The sequence below is a fragment of the Ptiloglossa arizonensis genome, chromosome 3 (assembly GCF_051014685.1).
Source record: "Ptiloglossa arizonensis isolate GNS036 chromosome 3, iyPtiAriz1_principal, whole genome shotgun sequence".
NCBI lineage: Eukaryota > Metazoa > Arthropoda > Insecta > Hymenoptera > Colletidae > Ptiloglossa > Ptiloglossa arizonensis.
In genome coordinates this window covers 29,963,856-29,976,867 of record NC_135050.1, presented here as the reverse complement: position 1 = coordinate 29,976,867, position 13,012 = coordinate 29,963,856, and the positions used below count along the sequence as shown (strand labels likewise).

Here is a 13,012-nt window from a genome sequence, read left to right as displayed (position 1 = left end):
TTCGGCAGGTCGCATTCGCACTCGGAGAACGACAGAAGACGGCCCGGACGAAGCAGAGCGGTTCTGAAGTCCGCCAGCGAGCTTCTCTCCAACGATATGGTGTATTGTGGATTGTCCAGAGACGCTCACCGTCACGACGACGACGACGATGACGACGACGACGACGACGATCCGGACTCCAGCGAGGTTTTCATCGGTGTCGACGACGCTAGGTCGGTCATTGAAATTACCTCGATACGATCTTTGATAAATAAACACGCAATCGCCGAATCGAACCAAAACATCGGCCAAGTTCGAATATTTTCATTTTCCACGAAAAATCACTCGTATCTAAATCTTTTGCCCTTGAGTAAAAATTTTACCCATCTTTGTAATCATCTTCGTCGCACCGTGTCTTTGCTTGTAAAATCTTTCCAATTTTGATTCCTCGAGCTTCTAGATCGTACTCGATCGTACAAATCGTTACGATTCCATCGTCGATCGTTCTGTTGACACCACTGACGCGTTTCAGGTACTACAACCTCTCGTCCACCCTGCCAGCGGCAGGTTCGGCGGCAGCAGGCCGAAGAAGACACTCGATCGGTACCTTTCTGGGCAAAGATCGAGTCTCATCTACCAAAGACAACCTTGCCAGAAGACAACCCCAAAGTTCCACCGCCCTGATGGACCCGGACACGATGGCACCACCCGCGCCAGTCGACACCGTCGACGGTGTCCACGTAGACGAGAAAAAAGAAAGACCCTGCAGTAAGTCCAGGCGTAGACGGCATCGTAGTTCCTCCAGCAGAGGTGAGTCAACGAAGCTGTCATTTACAACGATCGTTGTTTTCTAAATCGCGTAACGATTGGACCCGATCGTTAACATGGACGTTACGATCAAAATCGTAACTCGAAACGCAGGCAGCTCGAAACGTTGTGGAACAATTACGGCAAAAGAGTAATTCCAGGGGATGGATCCGACAATGAAACGCGTCGTTGGTAAATCAAAGCTCCCATTCTTCCACGTTCTTTCTTCTAGTCGTTTCTATTTTGATTTGAGCGAAATCGCTCGTTCGCGGCGAGCGCAATGAAACTTAATTGACCGATTAAGAGAGCTCGGAATCGACTCGATTGAGACGCCAGAACGAAAGAGTGAATGTCGCCTTTGATTCTCACAGGGGCCTCCGAGCGTTCCAGCGCCACCAATGGACCCAATATTCACCGAATTCGTGTCCATTCTTTTCTCCTTGTCGATCAATCGCCATGGTAATTATCGTCGCCACTCGAACGCCACCGACATCCTCGCGTTCCCACGAGCCAGGATTTCGCCCGATACGCCCGCATGCCCGTCCAAATCACGTACAAAAGCCTCGTTACGAATTCGTGTCGACGACTCGGTTTCGATCGACTCGACCGAACCACCGATTCGCTCCCAGCTCCGGTCACCCTTATCGAATCGGTTCTCGCGACTGCGATCGAGATCGCGACACCCTCCGATCTCTGGTTCACGACCGGGAAGAACCGTCCTCTGTGTGAACAGCGTTTCCACGTCTCCGGATCCGTGGTCGTTGCGTTCGAAAAGAGTTCAAGTTCGACGCCGGCCAATAGATGGCACTCTGTGTGCGTTGCGAAGGAGGAGTCGAAATTCCAACCAATAGGACCCGTGTGCCTTCCAAGGAAATTCTTTTCGAGTTCTAACGGTACAGGAGCTCTCAACGAAGCGAAAACGTACGTTGTCTCGTCTCGAAACGAAATTCGAGGGTTAAGAGGAATTTTAACGAACGAGACGAGTCAGTAACCAACCGACACGGATTCGTGCGAACCGATCTCACGCGAGAGTCTCGATTGTACGACCAAATGCTAACCAAAGAGCAAAGCTAAATAAGTAATTTATTCATCAGCGAATCTGTGTCAAACTATTTGGAGTTATTGCAAAGCTCCGGTGTCGCTAGGCTCCGAATTGAGACTAGACTTCGGTGGAATATTGACGTCCTCCGATTGTCTCGAAATTGGTTCGGAGTGATGTTCAATTTGGAAACAATTGCGAGCAATTTAGACCTCTCGATTTACAACGCCTCTTCGGTAAAGTAATACTTCTAAAACTGATTTCGTATCTCCCGACGCTACTTTTCGCGATCGTTCAACACGATCATCCATCGCACGTATCGAAAGTACGTTGAGAAGTTTGTCCGCGCATCGATTCGAGGGAATCGGTTGGTTCTCGCCGATTTGTAAAAGAGAACCGCGAGTTTCTCAGCGGGCCAGGTTCTCCTTGAAATTCGAATTAGGAATCGCGGCCCTAAAGGATATCCGGTGATCTTTGATCGGCTCGCAGATAATCTCCAGGGCCTGGATGAACGTGTGTCGACGGGACAGAACGTCCCCGGAAGCCCTGTACTTTTAGTATTCCGTCGAACGAGCACCGCTTTCCGACCTGTAGCCGATCGTGCCATCCGAAACGCAACGGACGGATTGTACAATTTACGGCGTTACGTGATCCCTCGATAACGCTGCCCGAACTTCGTTCGTTCCACGTGATACGACCGCGACTCTTGGAACTTATGTCGTCCACGTGTCTACCAATGTCGTTGATTAATTAGCAAACGGTACCTTCCCGAAACAGAACGCTGCGTCCGGTGTTGTAACCAAACGATACAACGACGATGAATTTTTATCGGGAGAATAAACTCGTACCGGACGAGAAGCTTCGAATCGAATTTCTCCAATTTACCGGCGTAATGGTAAACAATGATAAACGATGTTTCGCGCTCGTACATTTTAAAGCGACAACTCGAGGGAACTTTTCATTCTTCGTATATTTCAGGAAGCTATCTTTCTCGATACATTTTCAAATCAATCTATACGAGTCTCACCGGTACTCGAGAGCAAAAAGAATCGCGTTGATTGCGTTGTAAAAAATCCACCGAGAACCTTACGCAACGGTCGTTCTTTCGTCTTTCCAGCGACGAGCATTGAATCGTCTTGTTGGAAGTAACGAGTATCGTTTATGGCCAATTTTGAGACACTTGCCGGTAAATTACTACGCGACGCGACAATTTTGATTCGAACATTCCTGGCTCTATCCGTAACAGCGATTGGATTTCCATCTCCGTCGTATTTTACCTACCTTTGCCGTATTGTACACATCCCTTGCAAACGGAGAAACAAAAGTATGTTTCGTTTAAGAATTTTTATACGTTCTTCTAAAAATAAATATTCTAACTGAAAACTAGAATATTCGTTGTAAGAAAGTACCCAAAACTTCCATGTTGGGTCCACAATTCAAATTCGATTCTTTGAATTCCTCTATGGATACTCTATTTATTACAGGGATGAAGAATTGTCAATTAGAAGCCCATCGAAAAGATTCGTTTGAGAATTTCGTCCGATACGCAGTTCTCGTAAGTGGAGAACTACTAAAATTTTAACAGCCGGTTTAAATCTTCTGTTCTGCTTTCGATTAAAGCCGGAAATGAACCGTACACGTCCACGCGGCCGGACTTCGGGAATCTTCGATTCGAAGAGCAGCGTTCGTAATCGTAGAAGTCGGGAAAAAATTCAGTTCGCAAGCCCGAGCGGATGGAAATAGACGAAATTCTTTTTCTTCTCCATCGATCGTTTTCATCGTATATACTCCGGTCTAAAAGTACTGTACGCTTATTTAACGTATTGAACGCGAGGTAGCTCGAGAATGTACACATATACATACTCGAATGCATAAATATTAAACAGTCGACGATGTTGCGGAACAAAATTAAAAGCACACAATTGACGCAATTGGAAGAAATCCGGATCCGTTCGCGTTATTAAATCCGTTTGTTTGTTTCGCGCGCACCGAATAATTAAGTTGCGATAATTCTTTCGCATCGAAGAAAATATCGGTCCACCACCGATCGAATAATTCGAAGCCAACGGGATCGATCGAACGAAAGTATTTTATTTAAATTGCTCGACTTCGTTGGCAGCGAAGTACGAAGAATTTACGACGGGACGCTTCCGTTTAACACTGACAGCGACGAGATTGTCGTTCTACGATCGTGCCGGAAGTTTTCGTTCATTTGTTGACACTGTCACGTCGTCCGATCCGTACGAGCCGTCGAAAGGATACACTCCACTTTACTATATTTTTCTCGCTGCTTATGGGGCGGAGAAGGGGGCACGTATAGCGGCAGGATAAACTGTATACAAGTCCGTCGAAAGAACCGGTGCATCCGGCTCTGCGGAACCGCACCATGTTGCATCCGGACGAGACAGTGTCGTGACACGTTGTCTTCGGTGTCGTTAAAACAAACTGTGTTGACACGCGTCGTTGATTCGTTTTACAGCTCTGCGCCACGATTTGACGGACGTAGGCTCGAAAATCGGTGTTTATGGTTACCGACGACGACACAACCTTCACTCGAGAACAATTAACGCCGCCCGGGGCTTTCTTCGTAAACAAATTATTTCATTACAGAATTGTCTCAACGATACCGGATCAACGAGTACAAAGTGTAAGTACCGTTGCCACTTGTTCAATACGTTCACCGTCGATAACAATTTTATAAGCTCGAACCCTCGTAACGCGTTTAGTTATCTTTAACCATCGTTTTAAAAATATTTTACAAATATTTTAACCTCGTTCGATACCCTTACCGACTGCCAGTGACGGACGATAGTTTCAACGTTTTCGATTTGTAATAAGAATTTCTATACACACGATCTTACGCGGAGAAAAATTTTTGAAAAGAGAAATCTATCCGTATTGTTAGTAATAAAATCGCAGACATTAAATTGTACGTTAAAATTTTGAAAATTAAGAGGTTGTTTACAAGAGCCACACCATTTTTCAAGAACAAGAGAAATATTATTTCTGAATAATAGTTGTATTAAAAAACCGTACGATAAATAAGAAACTGGGAAAGCGAAGGTTTCATAGTTTCATGGTAGATTGGCCCCTGTATTAAAGCGACAAAAGCACGTATCGGGGTGGCCTCTTTCTAGTTGGACGCTCGTCCAACCCGATCTCGAATCCACGAATTCCAGGGGCTTAAAGGCTCGGATTATCATCGCTGTGAGCAAGTTTTTGCGAAATACCGGCTTCGGTTTGCCGCGTAGTTCGTCGAGAGCGAAAAATATCGGCGTTCTCCGGTGCAAGGTTGCGGGATAATAATTAATGATTCCGTTTTGCGTGACGAAGCCCGTCCGATAGCATGTTAAGCAGACAATAGAGCAGGTCGCATAGATCTGCTTGGAAGATGCCGGTCAATAACCGTGAAATTAAGCATTCCGCCGGCACAGGCCGCTTTCCATCCGCGTATATATTTACCGGTTATACTTCCTGGTGTTGGCCGAGCACGATTTCCGGTCCCACCCTTGCTGGGCCTACGTTTCCGGAACGCGACGACTCGATTTCCTTCCCTTTCGATTGGCCAGTTCGCTTTCGACTCAACATTCTCTTTTTCTGTCGCAAGTTTTTCGTATTCGATACAAATTGCGACACTTGTGACGGTAAATAACCATTTGTACGCGACGATGTCGGGGCTTCGTGCGTTCACTTTAACGTTTCGATCGTCTCGCTCGATCCTGTTCGTCTACACAGTAACGAAATTCTACGATAAGTAGAATATTAAAGAATTAATGACTTGTCTTCCGAATCGATTATTCCTTCGTTGAACGAAACAACGACAAAGAACCCTTAACTTTCGGCCGAAAATATCAGACCTCTTTGAAGCAGTCTTCGATGCTTCGCTTCGGTGCAACCTCTTTTTTCTTACAAAGAGTGCTTAAAGGATTTTCTCAAAGGCGAATTAGCGTTAAAAAAAGAAAAGAAAAATGTAAAAAACGGGTGTCGCGTTAAACGAAATTGCAGTTCCTCGTGGTAGTAGGTGAGTCGGCTGGGCTGCTAATTAATTTAAATTGATCGCCGTTTAATCGTTTACACCGTCGGTAATGGCGGCAACCGGCTGCACCGGACATGTTGAAATTAAAGGTTCTCTCGTTGGGACGGATGCCGTCTTCCGCTTTTTGCGCTCAGATCGACAGGGGAAAAAAAGGACTCTTCCTTTCGCGAGCAATTATTCTTAATTACCCCTCGGCCGGGTCTTCGACTTCGTTAATCGTAACCAACTCGGACTCGTTGACGGCGACTAGGAATGTAAATCGAGAATTATTGCGCGCCTCTACGATCGCTCCTACCGTGGGATTATTTCGATCTTGTCTCGATTTGTTTTTCTTAGTGAGAGCATTTATCGATACACCAGAAGCTACGCAAACATCCGGATACTGCGTTAACGGGCCGCGGTGAATTCTCTTATCGAGTGATTCTTGCCAGATCTGGGTTTAACGCGATTAAAATAGACATTCGTAAACATTCTCGAGGTTTCGGTACTCGGAGCACTTTCGAATGGAACTTTCGCGCGCCAAATTTTTCAAAACTCATTCGGTACTGGTACTTGGAAGCGTTTCGAGATTAATTATCGAGCATTTTTCTAAATAGATTTCAGTGAACCGTCACATCTTGAAATCTGACCTGCTTCTTTTGTCCGGTTAATTGACTCGGGATCTTTTCATGGAATTTAATTAAGATTAATGACTCGAAAGGGTGGAGACGGGGGGTAATTCGTTCGAGAATAAATTCCGTGCTCTGTGTACATTTTCGGTCACGTTTTAACGCATACACCGAAGGTGAAATGTTTTCGAAAGGAAATTGAAGAATTATTCAGTTCCGCGAACGTTGATCCGCCCTTTTCATCGGTAATGATAATTATTTTTAGCAGCCAATTGCGCGTATCGAATTATGAAATCCTCGTTATTTTCTTACGAAGGACAGGGCCCTTCGAAACGAGGGTTAATTGCGCGAGAAGAGGGAGTAATTGTTTGAAAATGATTTCGAGACCCAATTTTTATTTGCGCCCTGGAAAGGGATTCGAGATTGTAGTTGGAACGGTCATCAAGTACCTAAACGAACCATGATTGGTCAATACGCGATGTCCGGCAACTGCGATTTATTCGGTGAACCGGAAGTCCACTGTTGTTCCTCTGTCGATAACTCTCGTACGAATGTCGCGTCTGCCCGACGCGCGTAAATAATTTACCTCGTGGTCGACGCAACAATTTACGCCTAACTAAATATTATTTGCGAACTAGTTTCGTGCAACTTCGAAACAGAAATACGCACAGGTTATTGCTAAAATAACCGATATGCTTTTCTTAAAAATAAAATCGAACGTACCGAAAAGTTTGCTCATTGTCGTTGATATTCTGAGGTAAAATATTAAAAAATTTCTTTTCGTTTAAAATCTTTCCACATTTTTAAATTCCACTTACGGGTTAAGCAAATTGACTGTTGATCGTATACTCAAATTTACATTATTATTGCTAAAAAGAAAGAAGCAAAAAAAAGCGTGTACAAAAAGAGTTTACGAATACCGATAATAATAAAACTCTCTGTCCAAATAAACTCGAACGTTACATCGATCGCGCCGATTGGATACTTTATAGAAACTTCGCAAACGAATATCTGGAAATTCCGGGCGTGTAGGAAAATTGATTGGAAATAAGTAACGCAACGGACGTCGCGTTTCCGTGTTTCGCGAAACGATTTAACAGCGGTCGCTGTTAGTAAATACCGCGTGAAATGTCGGTGCAGCGAGCGTCCCTCTCGGCTCGAGCGTAAAGTCGTGCCTATTTCTGTTTTTACAGCCGCCCCTTTATTATTTTTATCTGGCGGCCGGCTGCTTATTTTCGTGTTCATATGCATTTTCTACGGTGCGTCGACATTCCCCGGTTCTCCTCTATTTTTACGTCATCCGTGAAAAAGTGTCCCCGAATGGGTCGTGAATTTTGCAGCGATGCCATCCTCGTCGTCCTCGGATTCGCGTCCTGGAAACACTTTCGAGGTGAAAATAAAACAAACCTAACATCGTCTTCTCAAATTTCTATAGTTCCGTACGACTTTCGATTGTCGAAACTTTCGACAATTTACCAGAATTTTCTCCGATGTTATCGAATGTTACATTTACCGAAAGAACGTCCCAGTCGCGTCGGTCCGCAACTTTCGGTCTAGTCGCCCCGGATCGAAGTTATGCTCCATTGGTTGACGCGACGAAGATCACGTAGCGCGTGTGGAACTATAAATCGTCGTGGAATTTTCCAATAAAGTGTGTTGGCCGCAACGTTTCGTTTCCCATCGAAGAAATAAAATCAGCGAACACGGTTTCGCTAATTCCAAGGTTTATTTAACGATTCGCGATGCAACGTGAATTCTCGATAAATTTTAATATTTTATTGCTTCCGCGATCCCTCCAACGTCGAAAGAAGACTTTGGATCAGGATCCATATCTAGAGGCCGAATAAGTCTCCAAAGAACAGTTTCCTAATAAGTTTTCCGTAGGTTGTTCGATCGGAAGCTTTTTATCGACACGGAATGAAAGATCTAGCTCGCGATACGATAAATCTATACAACCGTAACATACCTATATTTGCTCTTTCGGGCCTAGAAGAAGATACGGGCCTGCCACGATAGGAAAAAGTTATTTGTTTTGAGGGAAGTTCTTGTATCGCACGACGTATCTTTTACTCGCGCGTACCTTACGTCGAACTGTGTCTGCGCCTTTAAAAAAAAAACGAAAAGAAAAATTGATGTAATATCGCGAGCTAACGACGACTATTATTTTCCTGCTATTTGAAGTTGTATCAATCCAGAATTTTCATTATACGTGAGACGCCCTTTTTTATTCTGCATACAATTTCGGTGCAGTAGCAACGCATTATTATTAGTCTAGATCATTCCTTCGAGAAACATAATAGTTATTATTCTCAATGGAAGTAATTTCCACATGGTTCTATCATCTTTCTATCCATTAAGATTAATCGTTGCTATTAATACTGTGGTTTAATATACTCCCCGACGGTTCGTTCAATTATCCCTTCCGATATCAGCGACAAAGCGCAAAGATCGAAAGTTAACATCGAGCGCTACTCGATGGAACAATTTCTTTCGCTTCCAATGTATTGGCAACGTTTCGAACGATTACTGTACACGTTAGAAATGAAATTGTACGAAATCTAAAGCTAGGCGGGTACAGCGTAGCAGACCGGCAAGATTTGCATGTTTAACGAGACTAGCCCGCCCGTAGGTTAATCGAATGATCCTCGTCTTTCCTTTGTTTCCGTAAAGGGCCGACCGCCCACGGATGTCGTGACTCGTGAAGTTTTAAGCTCGTTAAGAAACCAGGGCTCCGAAAGTTCCAGGGGAACCAGCCACGCACCTTCCTTGTTTTACAAGTCTCGTAAATTGCGTTCGTATTTCTCAGCTCCTCGTACGGAACATTGTTTAAATCTTACAACAGTAGTCCGTGGTATTCTTACAGCGGTTAGTTTCGTTTCGAAGATTTTCTCCGAATGATAAAATAAAAAAGTATTTCCTCATCTCTCTGGAAACAAATTTTTTTTAACGAACGAAAATCTATCGATTTTGCGACGGTACTTATAACTTGAAAGCTTCCCGGTAAGGTTAAATAATTCTATTATTTTAGTAAGTAATTTTCCAAAGCGTGAAAATCGTTTAACCGATCGTTCCACGATCAACGACGAACAACGAGAAATCCCTAACGCGAAAGATATTCGAGCTATCGATCGAGTCGATTGCAGCTCACGGAATCGAAACAGAAACAGATGTCGCCCGGCTTGACGAGATAATTACCGATTGATTATTGTCGATTAAGTCGATCAACGCAAAGCGTATTAATTATTCCTGCCACTGGATGTCGGTCAACGGATGTCGGAACTGTATTTCGTGTAACATCGACGTTCAACGAGAAATGTTTCACGAAATGGTTTTCGAAGACTACAAATCGCGATACAGACAGTCCCAAAAGTAATTTTACTAAATAATCGGGATGTAATTTTAAACGGTAAATATAAAATTCGAACGCTGTAAATAGTTTAAACGTTAAATACGATTTCGATAGAAACGAATTTTTTATTTCTCCAGTTCGTAAAGAATAGTGAAAACGACGAGAAAAGAGGGAAATTCGTTGCAAGATCTTTACTTTATACGTGTTACGAAAATATATATAGCTAGACAGAAAGATACAGATGGTACTTAATATTTACGTAAATTCTAATATTTAGATGCATTCAAACTCGTCGAGGGAAACGATCATCTTTCATTTCGTATTTCCTACTCTGTAGGTAAATGGTATTGAAAATTAGAGCGTGATCTTCGTAAGAAGAGAACCCTGCACGAAGTAAAGCATTTGTACAATGATGTTGCTCGGCTGCCTATTTTCAGGCGGAGTTATAAGCGTGTAACGCGTAACTCGATACCCTTGCGGTTGAAACCGTCCATTAAAAGAGCCACTTTCCTTCGACGATGTAAAAATTTCTTCCGTGTTTCTGCACTAAATCAATCGTTCCGTTGTACCTTCTCGTTTCGAGTGGTTGCTTGGTTGCAGTTCCTCTGGAAATTAAAATTAAAATATTGAACGAGTGGCCGGTCTACCTGCAATGCAAAAAATACTTGGTTCGACCGATTTACAAATTGCCACGATGCGAGTCGTGCAACGAGGTCAAATCTCTTCCAATTTGTTCTCAAATGTTGTCTTCCTGCGAAACGATAGCACACGTCTGTCGAACGACACACCTTTGTTTGAAAATACGAGTCGATTTTTTATCGGTGAACAAAATGGTATTATTTCACGTAACCACGTGCAAGCATGAAAATATCACGGATAGAAGCCCTCGTGAAGGATTGGCTCCTTTATTATCGCGGTAGAAATTTATGGGCGCCATAGATAAATTATCCGAGTGTCGCGCTCGTCCCCGCGTCCTGTACGAGATAGTTGTAACAAATAAAGGCGGCGGTAATTTTTGGTTCAATGCTACCGCGCAATCAAAGCCGACGAGATAATCCTAATTTACATCTCTCCCGCTGTCTCGTTCGTCATCGATCGTGTATCTTGTTTTTTTCCGGCGCGCTGCTATTAGAACGAAGGGAATCCATAAATTTATCACCAGGAAAAATAACACGAAGAAGAGAGCGATTTTTCCACAACGACGTATACGATAGTCGCTTTTGAAGTGATTTATCATCGATTCGAATTTTAGCGCGATGTTCGATTACACTTTTGAAAATTACATTTGGTAGAAAATCGGTAACGGATTAGCGCCAACTCTTTTATTTACATTTAAAAAATTTACAAGAGTAAATAATTAACATCCGATAGACCGAGCGGCCGACAATCTCGATACTCTGTAGAAAAATTTGTACTCGACGCGAAGAATATTCCAGCGTAATGCTATCGTATAACGATTCCAAAGTCAGCAGTGTCTCGACGATTGGAAACGGTCTGTCGTTTGCAAGGATCGCTCGAACCGATCTCCGCGGAGCGACGTGCAAATTCGATGCTCGAGACGCGAGCGATTTTCTCATGATCGCAGATTGCAGGAAAACGAAACGAGAACGGGATCGTTGGACGTTTACGCGATTACCGCGATTACACCGTCGGCCGGTTCTAACGAGGGTAGACGGCGACGAGCACGCGGTGTTTATGAATCCATTCGAGGGACGGAAAGCGATAAAACGGTGCGAGTTTTCCCGATTTCTCGGAAATGTCTCGTTGAAACGACCCGCTCGAGGAATAATGGCAGATAAATTTACACGTTGCGGCAATACGCGTCTCTTTGACACTGTCTTGTCGCGGCGTTACGCGGAACCGACGATCAACCACGCGTTAGTGGCAAGCGATTAATAATCGAGAAGAATAAGAGGAGCTTTCCCGTAACGAGGAGAGTTCTTCGCTAATTTCGTATCTGTTCGATGCTGACACCGCACCGTGGCTAGCGATGGGATCGAATCGCTTGTATCGTTCGAAACGAGATACGCTCGAATCCTACGCTCGAAGTCTCTGGACGAAAAATATTATTACTTCTTGATCCTCGGTAATGGAAAGAGAAGTGTACCGAATATTAAACTTATCAATAGCGAATAAGAAAGCATTAATTTTATAATTTACGAAATTTCGAGCGCTGAATTTTGTTCAACGCGATCGATTCGTTTTAAAGCTTTCAACGGAAATTAAATGGTAGAAATACGATCTAGGTACGACTTGCGATTTTAGTTTCAAAAGTTAATCGAAACCAAACGGATCTTTAAATACTTCTTTGCGAGTGGAATAATTAAAGGAAAGAAAACTTCGGAGTCAGGGATCGACGAAATTCTTATCTGGATTGAAATTTCGAAGAAGGAACGAGAAACAAGCAAGAGAGGGAAAAAAGTTAAACGATCCGATTGCAATTGAAGTTTGTTCGCCTTTTCGAATGCAAATCGAACCGCATACGTATGCTTCCGAGTTCGAGACAATGGAAATTAAACTCGATATAAATGCGTATTTTCGTGGAATCGTAATTGAGTACGGAAAACGCGCTATTAAAGTTAATGCATTGGACTTTGACGAGATCCCCGATAGCGAAACGTCAATCGTAACGTAGTAAAATTCTAAATCGTAGAAGATACAGTCGCGAAGTTAGAGCTGGAGCGACGCGTGGAGAGAAACGAACAATGAATTCTTCTGTAAACATCGTAATTGGAGTGTAGTTTTTCTCCGGTAACGTTACACCGAGTCGACGAGAATTTAATACGCGCTTAAAACTCGAAAGACCGATAAATTTTCACTTAGGTTTCGAAAAGGCAACCGGCCCGAAGCGCGTTACATAAATTTTAAAGTAAACGCGTTGGTCGACGATCGCGTCTCGTTACCTGTTTGCAATTAAAGGAAAGTGTCGGGGTAATTACGGTGCACAAAGAGCGCGGTGCTGAATGGCGGTCGACGTCGGGAGCGTTGCAATTAGTCATATTTAGCATCGTCGAGAGATATAAATCGCGAATTCGCGGAACGGGGAGACGAAGGTCTGGCTCTCTCCCTCGCGAGGGTCCGCCGGAGCCGCGTGCAGTTTTGCAAGATGCAACGTGCAGCCGCGACACGCGTCGCGTTTCTACGCGATCGTTTATGTAGGCGCCGATGCGCGTGAATGTAAATTATCTCGTTGC

The 13,012-nt window shown here is 43.8% G+C and overlaps 1 protein-coding gene across 1 annotated transcript in view; it reads left to right on the top strand.

The window, feature by feature from the left end:
* The window catches only part of Stumps (DBB domain-containing protein stumps), a 41,347-nt gene that overhangs the window by 11,945 nt on the left and 16,390 nt on the right, over positions 1 to 13,012 (top strand). The window contains exons 4-5 of the mRNA XM_076306904.1: positions 9 to 212; positions 512 to 789. Of these exons, the coding sequence (XP_076163019.1) occupies positions 9 to 212; positions 512 to 789 (482 nt within the window). The remainder of the gene's footprint in view (positions 1 to 8; positions 213 to 511; positions 790 to 13,012) is intronic.